The sequence below is a fragment of the Neoarius graeffei genome, chromosome 14, assembly GCF_027579695.1.
Source record: "Neoarius graeffei isolate fNeoGra1 chromosome 14, fNeoGra1.pri, whole genome shotgun sequence".
In the NCBI taxonomy this organism is placed as follows: domain Eukaryota; kingdom Metazoa; phylum Chordata; class Actinopteri; order Siluriformes; family Ariidae; genus Neoarius; species Neoarius graeffei.
The window spans coordinates 55,016,079-55,033,274 of record NC_083582.1 but is presented as its reverse complement, the minus strand read 5'-3'; the positions used below and the strand labels follow the sequence as shown (position 1 = coordinate 55,033,274).

At 40.3% G+C, this 17,196-nt stretch overlaps 1 protein-coding gene across 1 annotated transcript; it reads left to right on the top strand.

The window, feature by feature from the left end:
* The first annotated feature begins 1,168 nt into the window (after positions 1–1,168).
* On the top strand, positions 1,169–10,113 carry LOC132897794 (cytochrome c oxidase assembly protein COX11, mitochondrial). Its single transcript, XM_060939022.1, has 5 exons — positions 1,169–1,294; positions 6,262–6,623; positions 6,756–6,911; positions 7,053–7,178; positions 9,696–10,113. The coding sequence occupies exons 2-5, from the start codon at positions 6,321–6,323 to the stop codon at positions 9,876–9,878; spliced, it is 768 nt and encodes a 255-aa protein (XP_060795005.1). The 5' UTR covers positions 1,169–1,294; positions 6,262–6,320; the 3' UTR covers positions 9,879–10,113.
* The last annotated feature ends 7,083 nt before the right edge of the window (positions 10,114–17,196 follow it).

Sequence of the window (17,196 nt, the reverse complement as noted above, 5' to 3'; positions counted from 1 at the left end):
TGCCGCCCATATATATATATATATATATATATATATATATTGGTTTTTCCATTTCTTTATTTTTGTTTGTTTATGTCTGGTAAAGGCAGCATGAAGGTGCAGTAAGTAGTGTTGCTGCTTCTCAGCTACAAGGTCTCCGGTTTGATCCTGATCTTGAGTTAGACTCACTGTCCGTATGCACTTCCTGTGCATGTTCTCTGTGTGTCTGTGTGGGTTTCCCCCAGGTGCTCTTTCTTCCTCCCACCTTCCAAAAACATGTCAGTAGGTGGGGACTGGTTCTGTGTAATTGTCCTAGCTGTGAATGTGGGTGTACAATCCTTGCTCTCAGTGGTCCTGGGATTTTCTCAGAATCCAACTGACCAGGATAAAACAATTCATGATGGTGAATTAATAATTTTGTTGCATATTTATTTCTCTTATATTCACAAGTATACGATGTAGACATGTAGATTTAATTAAATAGTTTTAAGGAGTTATAAATGTATTTTGGTGGTGTAGTAGTTAGCACTGTCACTTCACAGCAAGAAGGTCCGGGTTCGAGCCCAGTGGCCGGCGAGGGCCTTTCTGTGCGGAGTTTGCATGTTCTCCCCGTGTCCGCGTGGGTTTCCTCCGGGTGCTCCGGTTTCCCCCACAGTCCAAAGACATGCAGGTTAGGTTAACTGGTGACTCTAAATTGAGCGTAGGTGTGAATGTGAGTGTGAATGGTTGTCTGTGTCTATGTGTCAGCCCTGTGATGACCTGGCGACTTGTCCAGGGTGTACCCCGCCTTTCGCCCGTAGTCAGCTGGGATAGGCTCCAGCTTGCCTGCGACCCTGTACAGGACAAGCGGCTACAGATGATGGATGGATGGATGGATGGATGGATGGATGTATTTCCAACAGCTATCAATAGTCAGAAAGCTAACTGAAAAGGGCAAACAGAGGTTGGCTTGCTCATATAAAACTAAATTCAATTCTAAACACTCTTGGTAAAAATATAGCAGATATTTAAACATAAATTGATTATCTGTCCGTCAAACAGACAGGCAGGAAAAGTGAACTGCGTGAAGAAGTGCAGCGTCTCTATCATTTCAGCAGTTTAGTCCAATGTATGCTGTATCATTTCATTTCAGAACACGAGGTGGCAGTATAGATGCACAGCTTCAAGTGTCCGGCGAAGAAGACGAAGAAGCAGTTTCTCGGAACTAATGTTATAGCGCTTGTTTTCGGGGGAGTAATGACATAGTGGGACCAACTTATATGATACAGGTTGCAGGTTTATAAGGGGTTGTAAACAGTGCTGTGTTTTGCTTTAGGTAAGACTCTCTTGTATTCTAACATTATCTTAAATCTGTTTAATAACTCCAATACAGTATATCAAGCAGGTTATCGACATTAACTGTTAGCAAAGGTAAAATGAACGCGATAAACTAGATAGCTATGTAGTTTTCTCTTTGTATGACCTTCCATCAGAGAGAGAGAGAGAGAGAGAGTGAGTGAGTGAGTGAGTGTGTGTGTGTGTGTGTGTGTGTGTGTGTGTGTGTGTGAGTGAGTGAGTGTGTGTGTGTGTGTGTGTGTGTGTGTGTGTGTGTGTGTGTGAGTGAGAGTGTGTGAGAGAGAGAGAGAGAGTGTGTGTGAGTGAGTGAGTGAGTGAGTGTGTGAGTGAGTGAGAGAGAGAGAGAGAGAGGGAGGGAGCGCGTGTGTGTGTGTGTGAGTGAGTGAGAGATAAATCTGTGTCACAGGTGTCTGTAGAATGTAACAATGAAATTAGTCCCTGGCTACAAACAGTTTGAGAACCCCAGATTTAAATAATACGATTATGATTAAATTTACCTGACCATAATCCAACTGTCCAGATGTTAGCCACTTTGGACAAACAAATAAATTTAATTAATAATAATAATAATATCAAAGTAATACTTAATATAACATGTATATCATCAGCCCTGTCAGTAACTTTTGGAGTAGGGAGTATTTGGAAAAGAGTCATAGACAGACCCAAAGCCACTGTGATGTGAAAAAAGCGAGGGTTCCGGGGGTCCTCACCTGGACAATCCTTAAAGTGCAAACCACCAGGTCTGGACCAATTTCGTTTTTTTTTTATATGAAAGCATGTCCCTTTACACACTCATCCAGAAGGGTAATTTTGCACAAGGCCATCTGTCTACAGCAGAAAAAAATAAAATAACAAAACGCGTCTGGAAAAATCCCAAGGGAGTCTGGAGCCAGATTCGTGACGTCACCTGCGGAAGCGCCAGCAGGCTACGCGAGCTTTGCACAGTTTCAGTGCACAGCCTGTGTAGACCAAGCGCTCCCATTTCTCTCTCATTGTCCGGTCTTTTGGGAAACGATGAGTACTAATCCCATCAAGATTGGTGTTGCTACACCCTCCTACGATACATCTGTTAACCATTTTAATAATTACGCGATAACGTTGAAGAAATTTGCAGAAAACCACCAGGTTGTTTTCTCATAAACAAACCAGCGCTGACGTAGGATTCAGAGGGAGGCGTCCCGCACGCGACGTCACGAAAATCAATGTTTGCCGGGAAATCCAAACGCCAGGTTTTTTTCAGAGGCGGACCAATTCGCCTCAAATGGCTTGATTTCAACTGAATTTTTCTGGTATTGCGCAAGGTCAAAAAAATTGCACAAAATGCAAAATGTGACAGATATTTGACCAAAGTTTAATATAAAATAAGAGAATTACACTGATCTTACTCCTGAATTTACCTGTGATATGCACTTTAAAATACAGATTTAAAATGGTGCATTCTGAGTGATCCACAATACAACATTGTGCATCTCTGAGTAAACAAAATGTTCTTTATCTCATGATTTAGGTGGGTAATATGTGAAAAAATATAAAATTATTGAAAATGAAAGTAAAGCCTGTCAAATGATTTCATGCCAATTTGACCTATTTGCAGGTTTTATAGGTCAATCATGGGTTAACTTATCTTATATACAGGGTGTCCCAAAAAATTTACTCACTCTTTAAATTACAATAAGTGCATTGAGTGAGTACATTTTTTTTTTTTTGGGGGGGACACCCTGTATATGGAACTGCTCACTACTCATATGATACCCCATCTGGGAGAGTGGGGAGACCTGGGACCAGTTTACAGCTTTTGTAGATTGTGTGAAATTCTTTGCAGGTAGCGTCACGTTCATACTGCATTAGAGAGCATTTACTATACCCTCTTACCACAACATTAGTTTCTCAGCTTGTCACATATATACCGGCCTTCAGGCTTCACATTTTTTTATTATTATTATTATTATTATTATTAATCTATCTATGAGAGGAAACGTGGAACATTATGTTGGGAGACTTGGGACATATACCCCTTTTCCACCAAATCAGTTCCAGGGCTGGTTCGGTGCTGGTGCTGGTTCACAATTTGTTCAACTTGCAAGCCAGCTGAGAACCAGTTTGCTTTTCCATAGCTCGGGGTGCTAAGGGGAGCCACGTCAGTTACGTTGCTGTATACGTCAGTTACGTTGCTGTATATGTCAGTTACATCGCTGTATACGTCAGTTATGTTGCTGCATTTGCATAAACCTTGGCGCGAACATCAAAGCAACAACAACAATAATGGATGACTTCGCGTTTGTACAGCTGCTGCTTCTTGTCGATTAAAAATGGTGACCTTTCGCGGTTTTGCTATTGTTGTTGGGCTTAACAACTCCGCCCCCCCCGCTGACGTAAGCGGTTCTTTCCTCTGGCCCAGCAGAGAGTTAGTGCTAGCCTGGAACCGGTTTTTCTGGCCCCAGAGCCAGTTCTTTGTCAGTGGAAACAGAAAACCCGGTTCCAAACTAAGCACTGGCCCCGAACCAGCCCTAGAACTGCTTTGGTGGAAAAGGGGCAATAGTGGAGAGACGTGGAACACAAATAAAATACCTAGGCCTACATGTTCAATTTTTATTTATTATCAAAACCTGTACCATATGAACTGTATGAACACACACTGCTGGTACAGCAATAGAAAAATGTCAGTTTACCCAAAACCTGACTAGACAAAACTGCTTCATTTTCAATTAGGAATGAAATAAGCTTTATCCTCATGTAGGTACATGCCCACATTTTTAACAAAAAATTTTAAGCAATTTTATATTTGTAAGCCACAAGAAAAAAAAAAAAAACCTGGAACATGATGAACTGTCCCAGCTCTCTCCATCTGACCATTTTGAAAAAAAAATCCTTAAGTGTTTTTTTTTCCCCTCAGAATTTTAATAAATAATACTATATCTGGTAACTGTAGGCTACGGACTTTAATTCCTAACAAGTCCTGAATTCAGCAGCATACATTACACCATAGAGTGGAGGTGAAGTAGAAAATACAAGTTTTGGTTAACAAAAATATTGAAGTGCACAGACCTTACTGCACTGTCCAGCTTCGTGGCCCCAAAGGAAGTAGGTTACTCTAACAGGCAACATCTAACTTCTGATGTCATTTAAAACCAGATTGGCTGAAATTAATTTATGGGAATACAAACTGTCCCAAGTGTCCCTGCTCTCCCCTATTATACTTGCAAGCCCATATATTTATATAGCAAAGCATTGCTTGTTTGCCTTATCTCTCTAAAACTTGTCCTGGATCTGGAGAAAATTGTAAAGACACGATCCATTTTTTTTGTGCATAATTTGTCATATGCTAATAGCAGTCACTGCAAGACTTGTCCAGTGTTAATTACCTTGCGTTTTGGATCTTTTTGCAACGTTAGATTTCAGTAATGTTCACTTGAAGTCAGTAATGAAGTTGACGAAGTCGTCAGTAATGTCCACTTGCCACTTCAACATATTGGCTGTCGTGAGCCGAATGTGTGCAATTGCCTTCATTTTCTGTAGAATTTTACTTTTGTAACAAAACTTCGATACCTCGATTATGGGACCATCGTGGAATGCTGGTGCTATGCTATTGTCACATATCCTATTGCCTGTTGCGTATAGAACTGGATTTTTACCACGAGCTGGCCTAGTGGTTAGTGTGTCTGCTTCTCGACCAGAAGATTGCAAGTTCTACTTGCAGTTGGGTCATACCAAAGACCATTATCAAAATGGTGCCTACTGCCATCTGGTGAGGTACGCCACAATACAGATGCGAGTGGGGAGTCAAACTCTCGTGGTTACCAGAGGAATACCCCTCCACACACACACGTGCACGCGTGCACACACACTGTAACCCTAGCTATGTAATATAGGCGAGAGGCCAAGGGCTACTGAAACAGAGGTCTGCACCGCCCAGTGTGACTCAAGGGACTGGTTAGTACTGGAACAGGAGACTGCCTGGGAAGATCAAGTCCTGGCATGGGAGGGACTTTGATTTTATACTATTGTCACTTTTTACTTGTCTCTTAACTTTGTTCTTCATTAATGACAAAGATCTCAGTCAAACAAACCATGTGATTCCCCCCCAGCAACAAAATACACAAACAGATTTTTTTTTTCTCTAAATTATTTATTTATTTGGGCGGCACGGTGGTGTAGTGGTTAGCGCTGTTGCCTCACAGCAAGAAGGTTCTGGGTTCGAGCCCCGTGGCTGGCGAGGGCCTTTCTGTGTGGAGTTTGCATGTTCTCCCCGTGTCCGCGTGGGTTTCCCCCGGGTGCTCCGGTTTCCCCCACAGTCCAAAGACATGCAGGTTAGGTTAACTGGTGACTCTAAATTGACCGTAGGTGTGAATGTGAGTGTGAATGGTTGTCTGTGTCTATGTGTCAGCCCTGTGATGACCTGGTGACTTGTCCAGGGTGTACCCCGCCTTTCGCCCATAGTCGGCTGGGATAGGCTCCAGCTTGCCTGCGACCCTGTAGAACAGGATAAAGCGGCTAGAGATAATGAGATTTATTTATTTATTTATATTTTTTTGGGGGGGGGGGGGGGGGGGCACTGTGAGTCGCTGGTGATGGAGCATTTATCAGCGGCAAGATCTCCGACTGCCAGTAGTTATTGACAGGGCTGATTATATGCATGTATGTATGTAGTGTTCCTGACCCGTGGATTGACCACACTTTGGAAACCATGAGTTTAAATACTGGTACATTGTTATAAAATTACTGTACAGATATTTATAAGGTATACTAGTCAGTGCTCATGTGATACCTTAGAACGTTTTAAGCATAGTGGAGATATTTTGATGGTTAATTATGTTTCTAATTTATGTGAGCTTTCTTTCAATGAAGAGTAATTAGACATATTAGCACTCAATATTCCACAGTAAAGTTTTTCTCTTTATTATTAGGTTATAACATTATTCCAATACTGTATACTATTTTGTGCTTCAGCTGCTACAACCTGGTGAAAGAACGGTCCTGAAGAGGAGTTCCTGTCCATCTTGGAAGGAATGTTACTGTCCTTTGCTTTCCGTGAGTGCTGTGCAAAGCACTATATCCAGCAAGCCCAGAAATGTGTTAAAAGCCTGAAAGTCAGAGGAGCAGCAACCTCCAGCAGCCAGCTGTTTGTCAGGAGAACCCCTCAGCGCTTTGTCACCCAGACACGGGGAGCTAAAACGCACAGGCAGAAGCAACAGCAGGAGGAAGAATGGAAGCGGAAAAACAAGACCATCTTAACATATATTGCAGCAGCTGGAGTTGGAATGATCGGCATGTCATATGCCGCTGTCCCACTCTACAGACTGTACTGCCAGGTCAGTGCTGGATGTCTTTAACGTTGCAGATTTGCCGGCCATTTAGGCGAACATCAAAATAGTCTAACACGGACTTCTTCTGTAACCAAATTGATTGCAGATGGTTTAGCAATGATCCGTTTTGTCCCTCAGGCATCTGGACTGGGAGGCACAGCGACAGCAGGACACGATACAGATTTAGTGGAGACAATGAAGCCGGTTAAGGACCGCATTCTTAAAGTCACCTTCAATGCTGACACACACGCCAGCCTCCAGTGGAACTTTCGTCCTCAACAGTCAGAGATCTATGTGCGATGATGAATTATTACTTAATATTTTGTGCTTTTAAATTAATATTCATACAATCATCATAATAGTAATGTCGATGAGACCGGTCATGTAGAGCTTTCTTTCATTCTAGATTGACCTGAGTGCTTGTTTTTTTTTCAGATTGTGCCAGGAGAAACTGCCCTGGCATTTTACACAGCCCAGAATCCCACGGATAAACCTGTGATAGGAATCGCTACATACAATGTTGTACCATTTGAAGCTGGACAGTACTTCAACAAGATTCAGGTAATGTAGAGAATGTAACATAATAATGCCCTGTGTCCAAAATCGCTCCCTACTCACTGTATAGTCCACTTGCATGTGACGTCACAGCCGATCCAGACTGTAAACAGACGCCATCTTGTCGGTCAAACGCCATATTTCCGCCATCGCAATTTACCGACACTGACTTTCGTTGTTTTTCGCCCAAATCTGCAAATATTACCGTGCCACAGTGCCGGAGAGTTGTATGGCATATAAATGCCACAACAGGAGAGGTCAGAAATCGGGAAGAAAGTTTCATAGGCTGCCACGGGACCCTGACAGGCGTGCAAAATGGATTGCTGCTATCAGGTATACCATATATACAGTAATAGTGATAGATTACTGATACTTGATCGAACTGATAATATAAAATATTCAACCATTATCGGCTGGTCAGTGCTATACGAGATACAACTGATATATCTAGTATCAGTACTAGTACTCAATACTTAAGTGACTTACCCGTCCAATGAGGATTGTTATTTTCTTGTTTACAAGATGCCACATCTGAGGGGGGCTGACAAATCCTGAATTTCTGTAAAGATAACTGTCCAGAGATTTATAAGCACGCAGTGCTTCACCACTGAACAGCGAGGGAAAGTTAATGAGGTAATTATACACATCTGGGTATTCCACCTCTGGCAATTCAATATCCACTGACACGGTCGTGAAAACTACGTCCGGTAATCGATAAGGGTCACTAATCTGTAGGTCGTTTATTTTAGACATGTATCTAATTATCTGTTCATTAGAAAAATGAGCCGTGTAGTCCATCGGTTGAAATTGATCCATTTTGTACACGAGTGCAACAATATTCAGCTGTGTTGTTGACCGACAAGATGGCGGCTGTTTACATTCCAGCCGGGATTCGGTCACGTGACTGCAAGAGCTCCATAGGGCACTATATAGTGAGGATGCCATTTTGTAGTGCTGTCCGACACGATAGTGAGGATTATTACACCCTAAATAGTGCACTCAAAGTATCCCACAATGCATCACGAAAAGTAGTGTACAACCGATGGTCACTGACCAAGCAATGTATCCCATTATGCATTGCGGTTGCGCTGAAAGAAGTCAAATTAAATGTCTCAAATGTGATTTAATAAAAGGCAGCAGCAAAGAAGAAAGTATTCAGCCTTGATTTAAAAAAAAAAAAAGCCTGAAAGATGCAGGTACTTTGTATTTATTAATTATTGTATTTATAATGTGTAATATGTATTTATCACAAAAATACATGCATGTATTTATTATTTTGAAAACCCACCAGCCGGCTGATATGGCACATTTTAATTGTGCAACAGTAATGACATAAATACCAGCGTGACGGACTAGTGTCTGAAAGCGTTTTTTCATTTTACCAATGAGCTCGCTATATAGTCCTTTATATAGTAATATAGGAATCACCCTGTCCGTCTGTCCATGTGTCTTGTAAGCACAACTCCTCCTAAACAGTTTGATGGATTTTGATGAAACTTTACAGAGTTGCAGTATACCACCTGAAGATGTGCATGAAGGAAAATAGTCCTGGTCCGATGTTTCAAAGGGGAGATAATTCAATTTATTCCCTTACATATGGCAATATATGATGACGGGCTCATAAGCAAAGGGTATTCTATAGTGAGTTTACTCACAGTTCTAGTTACATTTTTTTTTTTGGGGGGGGGGGGGTGTTTTGTTTTATTTTGTTTTTTTAACTTGGGTTTATTTTTTATGCTCCTTTTTTTTTTTTCAGAGAAAAAGAAAATTCCTCCCCCAAAAAACATGAAATATATTTATTTTGAAATAGTGATATGTTTACTGATTCTGGTTCTAATTTGTTGGTTGGTTCTGTATTTTTGTTATTCCTGTAACAAGTTTACGGTTGTGTGCCACTCTGACATCACAGAGGGACATTGGCTTGATGGCTTTACAATAGCTTTTAATAAGAGAAAAATGTTTAGTGATCTCAAAGGAGAAGAGACAACCTGTTAGACTCGAAGTATTAGAATGCATTACAGCTCTACAAAGCTGTTGCATTAAGTTACAGCAAAGACTCAGCTTGGCTAGTTGGTAAGCCACGAGATGACAAGCATGATGGTGTTAATGATCTTATCAGTGTGAAAGTTGAAGCTTTGGAACCTGATCTATTTGAGCAGAGGATACAGATGAGCAGGTAAGAGACCTGGACAGACTAAAGGACTAAAGTGCCACTGCATCATTCTCTTTAGAGATGAAGCTCAAAATATGTAGGCTCAATCCCACTGGCAACACTATCAACAGGTAGTTGAATGGCATTATGGGTAATGTAGGAAACAAATGTTGATGAAAGATGTTTAAACTAAAAGCAAGTCAACTCAGAATTTAGTACAGAATAAATCTTGGACGCCCTTAAAGATCATATTAGCTATAAAATTTCCCATTCATTCCCATTCTAGATTTTTCTATATGTTTTGTGTTGTTTTTAAGTTCCTCTTCTTATTGCTTCCATTAAACTAAGCTGAGTGTTTTTGTCCAATACAGTGCTTCTGCTTTGAAGAACAGAGGTTAAACCCTCAGGAAGAGGTGGACATGCCTGTTTTCTTTTACATTGACCCAGAGTTTGATGACGATCCCAGGATGGCTCGAGTTGACACAATTACACTCTCTTATACCTTTTTTGAAGCCAAAGAAGGACAGACGCTACCCCTTCCTGGCTACAGTTAAACCAGTAGCACATACTGTATAATTCCGAGATTTAACATTTCAAATAAACCATATTTCGAGAATGGTCAGTTGCTAAAGCCTTTTTTATTCTTGTCAGTATGTTCAGACTGAAGCTAATGCACTGACTATTTTCTGATGCTCTACTTGAATTACCACTGAAATGCTGTAATGTACATGATGACTTCTACAGTGCAATAAATCACCCGAGTTGGTGTTCCTATAGGGATTTCAATAAGGTTTACAGAGTTGATCCCTTTATCTCTGTTTCAGTTAATCAGAAATACCCTTTTATACTCTGACGTGACTACATCATTACCAGCTTTAAAACTGAATGATTGCAAGTTAATAGATGGTAAGTGCAACAACAGACTAATTAATGATGCTATGAAACAAAAGATTTACCATGATTATAGCAGAGCTTTTTTTTTTTCAAGAAATCGCCTAATATACACAATCCATTATGACTAACGTTCATTCAAAATTCATAAAATCGCCTATTCCACCTAAAGTCAAAGAGACTCACTTTAAAATAATCAATAATATATATCCAATAGCCCAATTTCTTAAGCAAAGATTTAAATTTGTCGTTGATTTGTGCACCTTTTGTAATTCTGATGACGAAACCCTGGAGCATTTGTTCTTTTCATGCCATTGGACTTAAAGGTCCCATGGCATGGTGGTTTGTTGATGCTTTAAACGGGCTCGTGGAGGTTTCTGGATGTTATATCCGCAGCCTTTCTCGAAATGAACCCTTGGAACGTAGATATAGCCTCCTGGGAGAAAGCCCCATTTCAGCGCTTTTCCTAGTGCGTCGTTTTGCTAATGAGAAGCAGGAGGCGGGGAAGGGTAGAGGGTGGGGGCGGGTCTTATCATTAATATTCATGACATGTAAACGTGTCACCTCTGATTGGCTAACAGCACTGTGACGCTACCTCCAGTGGGTCAAAACAAGTGGATGTGGGTGTCTTACTATGGCGAGAGAGAAGGAACAAACCGCGAAGGGAAAAATACCGCGCGCTGACGTCATTAAGGTGCGACGCGAGGAAATAAAATAAATTCAACAAATGTTTGGGTTTTTATTGAACAAACAAATAAAATGAACGAGTGACTTAAAAAAAAGAATGTGGGTGTCTTTGTAAAAACTGTTTTGATTGGCTATTATAACAGAGCATGCTGGATGCTTTTTGGTTTTGTAGCGCAGAGTACCTGGCTAACTGCAGGAAGCGGTTAGCTGCACAGCTAATGTAGCCATTGCAAGGCTAACGTGGCACCGATTTTAAAACACGGCAAAATGACTTAACAGTTATACACTTACTTGTTCAGTGTTTGTGGCTGATGCGGCAGGGATGCTTGGTACGGACCCAGGCTTCAGTGACAGTTGATGTGCAAAACCTGCCCTGTACTGTCCCAAGTTGTGGAAACATTCATCAGGAAAATGCTTCCGACAAACATACACCGTCTTAGGTAGACTCGACGGCGTATTATTGAAGTAAATAAAATTAAGCCACTGCGTCTTCAGGGGCTCTCCCGTCGGCAGTAAAAACAGACTGCTTTCTGTGTTGTCACATCCATGTACAGCGCAACTTCCATGTTTGGTGGCAACTTTTGAGCTGGGCGGGCAATCCATACAGTGGGTGGGAATCCAGAGGGGGGGCGTGGGGATCATCTCCCTTGCTGACGTAGGCAAGGGAAGAGTTTATCAACGCGCCGTTTTGACGTGCCATTCTCAAATGTTGGGCATAGTTTGGTTTACACATTATGAAATTTCTAGCCACTGGGGTGACTTAAGAAGGTCAGAGGAACTCATTTTAACGTTAAAAAACCTCAGAAAGTGAAAATTTCATGCCATGGGACCTTTAACTTTTTTGGTTGAATAAGAAACTGTATCTCTTAAATATAATATTCCTTCATTAAGTATTACTCATATTTTATTTTATTTTACAGTTAGGTCCATAAATATTTGGACAGAGACAACATTTTTTTTAATTTTGGTTCCGTACATTACCACAATGAATTTTGAACAAAACAATTCAGATGCAGTTGAAGTTCAGACTTTCAGCTTTAATTCAGTGGGTTGAACAAAATGATTGCATAAAAATCTGAGGAACTAAAGCATTTTTTAAACACAATCCCTTCATTTCAGGGGCTCAAAAGTAATTGGACAAATTAAATAATTGTAAATAAAATGTTCATTTCTAATACTTGGTTGAAAACCCTTTGTTGGCAATGACTGCCTGAAGTCTTGAACTCATGGACATCACCAGACACTGTGTTTCCTCTTTTTTAATGCTCTGCCAGGCCTTTACTGCAGCGGTTTTCAGTTGCTGTTTGTTTGTGGGCCTTTCTGTCTGAAGTTTAGTCTTTAACAAGTGAAATGCATGCTCAATTGGGTTGAGATCAGGTGACTGACTTGGCCATTCAAGAATATTCCACTTCTTTGCTTTAATAAACTCCTGGGTTGCTTTGGCTTTATGTTTTGGGTCATTGTCCATCTGTATTATGAAACGCCGACCAATCAGTTTGACTGCATTTGAATCCCTTCATTTGAGCACACAGTATGTTTCTGAATACCTCAGAATTCATCTGGCTGCTTCTGTCCTGTGTCACATCATCAATAAACACTAGTGACCCAGTGCCACTGGCAGCCATGCATGCCCAAGCCATCACACTGCCTCCGCCGTGTTTTACAGATGACGTGGTATGCTTTGGATCATGAGCTGTACCACGCCTTCGCCATACTTTTTTTCTTTCCATCATTCTGGTAGAGGTTGATCTTGGTTTCATCTGTCCAAAGAATGTTCTTGCAGAACTGTGCTGGCTTTTTTAGATGTTTTTTAACAAAGTCCAATCTAGCCTTTTTATTCTTGAGGCTTATGAGTGGCTTGCACCGTGCAGTGAACCCTCTGTATTTACTTTCATGCAGTCTTCTCTTTATGGTAGATTTGGATATTGATACGCCTACCTCCTGGAGAGTGTTGTTCACTTGGTTGGCTGTTGCGAAGGGGTTTTTCTTCACCATGGAAATTATTCTGTGATCATCCACCACTGTTGTCGTCTGTGGGTGTCCAGGTCTTTTTGCATTGATTAGTTCACCAGTGCTTTCTTTCTTTCTCAGGATGTACCAAACTGTAGATTTTGCCACTCCTAATATTGTAGCAATTTCTCGGATAAGTTTTTTCTGTTTTCGCAGCTTAAGGATGGCTTGTTTCACCTGCATGGAGAGCTCCTTTGACCGCATGTTTTCTTCACAGCAAAATCTTCCAAATGCAAGCACCATACCTTAAATCAACTCCAGGCCTTTTATCTGCTTAATTGCGAATGACATAACGAAGGAATTGCCTACACCTGCCCGTGAAATAGCCTTTGAGTTAACTGTCCAATTACTTTTGGTCCCTTTAAAAACAGGGTGGCACATGTTAAGGAGCTGAAACTCCTAAACCCTTCATCCAATTTTAATGTGGATACCCTCAAATGAAAGCTGAAAGTCTGGACTTTATGTCCATGTCCATTATATAACTATAACTTGAATATGTTTCAGTAAACAGGTAAAAAAACAAAATTTGTGTCAGTGTCCAAATATATATGGACCTAACTGTATATGGATAATTTAAGCCCATCTAACTCCAAAATTGTTAACATAGTCTTACTTTTAGCCAAATATCACATCCGTTATAGCAAATGGAGAGGAAACAAACCCTCATTTTCCTGTTTTATGAATGAATTCAAATTGTACTATTCTGTATTACTTGGTTTAAAAGACTGGAAGGTGGCTGGAAGTATTTCTCATCAGATTTCTAAGTCATTATTGTTTTAACCCATTTCCAGTTGTATGGTGTGGCTCCTTTTTTTTTTTAATATTATGCCCCCTAGTTTTTGTTGTTGTTGTTTGTACTCTTATTGTACTATAAAATAATAATGTAGTATTTTTATATATTATTTTATAAAATAAAAGATACAACCCCGATTCCAAAAAAGTTGGGAGAAAAGTACAAATTGTAAATAAAAACGGGATGCAATGATGTGGAAGTTTCAAAATTCCATATTTTATTCAGAATAGAACATAGATGACATATCAAATGTTTAAACTGAGAAAATGTATCATTTAAAGAGAAAAATTAAGTGATTTTTAAATTTCATGACAACAACACATCTCAAAAAAGTTGGGACAAGGCCATGTTTACCACTGTGAGACATCCCCTTTTCTCTTTACAACAGTCTGTAAACGTCTGGGGACTGAGGAGACAAGTTGCTCAAGTTTAGGGATAGGAATGTTAACCCATTCTTGTCTAATGTAGGATTCTAGTTGCTCAACTGTCTTAGGTCTTTTTTGTCGTATTTTCCGTTTTATGATGCGCCAAATGTTTTCTATGGGTGAAAGATCTGGACTGCAGGCTGGCCAGTTCAGTACCCGGACCCTTCTTCTACACAGCCATGATGCTGTAATTGATGCAGTATGTGGTTTGGCATTGTCATGTTGGAAAATGCAAGGTCTTCCCTGAAAGAGACGTCGTCTGGATGGGAGCATATGTTGCTCTAGAACCTGGATATACCTTTCAGCATTGATGGTGTCTTTCCAGATGTGTAAGCTGCCCATGCCACACGCACTAATGCAACCCCATACCATCAGAGATGCAGGCTTCTGAACTGAGCGCTGACAACAACTTGGGTCGTCCTTCTCCTCTTTAGTCCGAATGACACGGCGTCCCTGATTTCCATAAAGAACTTCAAATTTTGATTCGTCTGACCACAGAACAGTTTTCCACTTTGCCACAGTCCATTTTAAATGAGCCTTGGCCCAGAGAAGACGCCTGCGCTTCTGGATCATGTTTAGATACGGCTTCTTCTTTGAACTATAGAGTTTTAGCTGGCAACGGCGGATGGCACGGTGAATTGTGTTCACAGATAATGTTCTCTGGAAATATTCCTGAGCCCATTTTGTGATTTCCAATACAGAAGCATGCCTGTATGTGATGCAGTGCCGTCTAAGGGCCCGAAGATCACGGGCACCCAGTATGGTTTTCTGGCCTTGACCCTTACGCACAGAGATTCTTCCAGATTCTCTGAATCTTTTGATGATATTATGCACTGTAGATGATGGTATGTTCAAACTCTTTGCAATTTTACACTGTCGAACTCCTTTCTGATATTGCTCCACTATTTGTCGGCGCAGAATTAGGGGGATTGGTGATCCTCTTCCCATCTTTACTTCCGAGAGTAGCTGCCACTCCAAGATGCTCTTTTTACACCCAGTCATATTAATGACCTATTGCCAATTGACCTAATGAGTTGCAATTTGGTCCTCCAGCTGTTCCTTTTTTGTACCTTTAACTTTTCCAGCCTCTTATTGCCCCTGTCCCAACTTTTTTGAGATGTGTTGCTATCATGAAATTTCAAATGAGCCAATATTTGGCATGAAATTTCAAAATGTCTCACTTTCGACATTTGATATGTTGTCTATGTTCTATTGTGAATACAATATCAGTTTTTGAGATTTGTAAATTATTGCATTCAGTTTTTATTTACAATTTGTACTTTGTCCCAACTTTTATGGAATCGGGGTTGTAAAAAATACTATATTATTATTGCACTATAAAAAAGTCTGTGAAATATGCTTGTTTTTTTTCCTCTACGAGACGTTGTATTGTATTGTTGTGTTCTTGAATGAATGAATGAATGAATGAATGAATGAATGAATGACCAACCCATCCGAGTACTGAAGGTCATGTAAGTTGAATGACTTCTGTCTGAACACTAGATGGCGAAACAGACGCACGTTTCTGTTTTGAAGCAATTCGCTGAGAAATAAGTCCATAGATTTGTATTATACTGTACAGTATAGTATTATGTATAAGCTGTTACAGGCTTATGTTTGATAATAATGCGATATGATACATTATAATATAGCTTATCTGTCGTAAGGACAAGGAGTCTCGGAGTTGTATGATTTGGAAGATTACGCAACTGTAGACATTAGAGACATTTCCCTTCCTTACATAACATCACATGAGCCAGACTGGAGTGAAACAAGCTCAAGCGATCAATGGAAGATGGTACATTGATAAACATAAGAGATGAAGGTGCGATAATGATATGCCCAGATACAGAGTTTAAGCTTATCAATGTTTCTGTTTACAACCCACAAAGTGAGCTTAGGAGCTTGGCTAAGCAGCAAGTGTAGATGTGACCTCATAAGATAAGCTAGCCTTTTATTATCCCACAAGGGGAAATTTACATCGTTACAGCAGCAAAATATATAAAGAGAAAAAGATAAGGCAGTGAAGGAGTAGTGCAAAAGTACCAAGAATGCAATAAAGGATATATAAACTATAAATTTAGAGATAAAAAAATTAACAAATTTGCATAAATTAACAGGTTTGCAGATATATAGTTAACATAAGTGTATTACAAAGGTATTATTACTAGTATTACCCAGATAGTATTGCACAAGAGCCATTTTAACCATGTGTAACCATTCACTCATAGTGAGTGTAATGCACAGTGACACCATTTAATTTCATTTATAGCTTATTAAAAAAATCCAGTTGGTTATTGTTAACAGTCGTTGAGGGAATATTTAACGACTCCGCGGAATCGAATATTAAAACAGGATTTTGTAATCTCTAAGCTCAGAGCTTTGTTTGTTTGTTTGTTTGTTTGTTTGTTTGTTATGATGATGATGATGATGACATCCCCGATACGTCCAAGCCTACTAAATGTAGACCCAAATATCATTAATGGAATGTTGCTAACTGATATTTTGAGTGATAATGACGTAATCCATTGTAAAAGCCAGGTTAAGGAGAATATATACATTTTTTCCTTTGATCTTTTCTTTCATTAGTATTATTTTTTTAATCACTGGTATAAAATTCATCCCCATCTCCATGTCAGTCCTGACTCTTGATTAGAACTTTGTGAATTGTTTTCGACCACAATACAAAACAAAACAAAAACGATAACGTCTGGTATTGTGCTCCAGGAGTCTACGTCATTCTTCAGACCCCGGAAAACAACAAACCCAACACGTTGCGCGCGGAGCGGAGAGCGCGCTCTGACCCGGGATCAGTCTGACAAAGCGCTCATGCGCTTTGAAATGAACTGAGTCACTGACGTCACTACTGCACCGGAATCAGCGCTTATAAGGGCTCGACGCTGTTCACCACGCCCACTCCTTATCCTTAAAACGCAGATATGGATTTTGATGGACACGTTTTATAACTACTGAAAGGACAGAGTTGCCCTAGCAACTCCAGAGAAGAGCCAATCAGGATCGAGCTTGGGACGACCTTCCTTTTTTTTTTTTTCCTTCCCCCCTCCC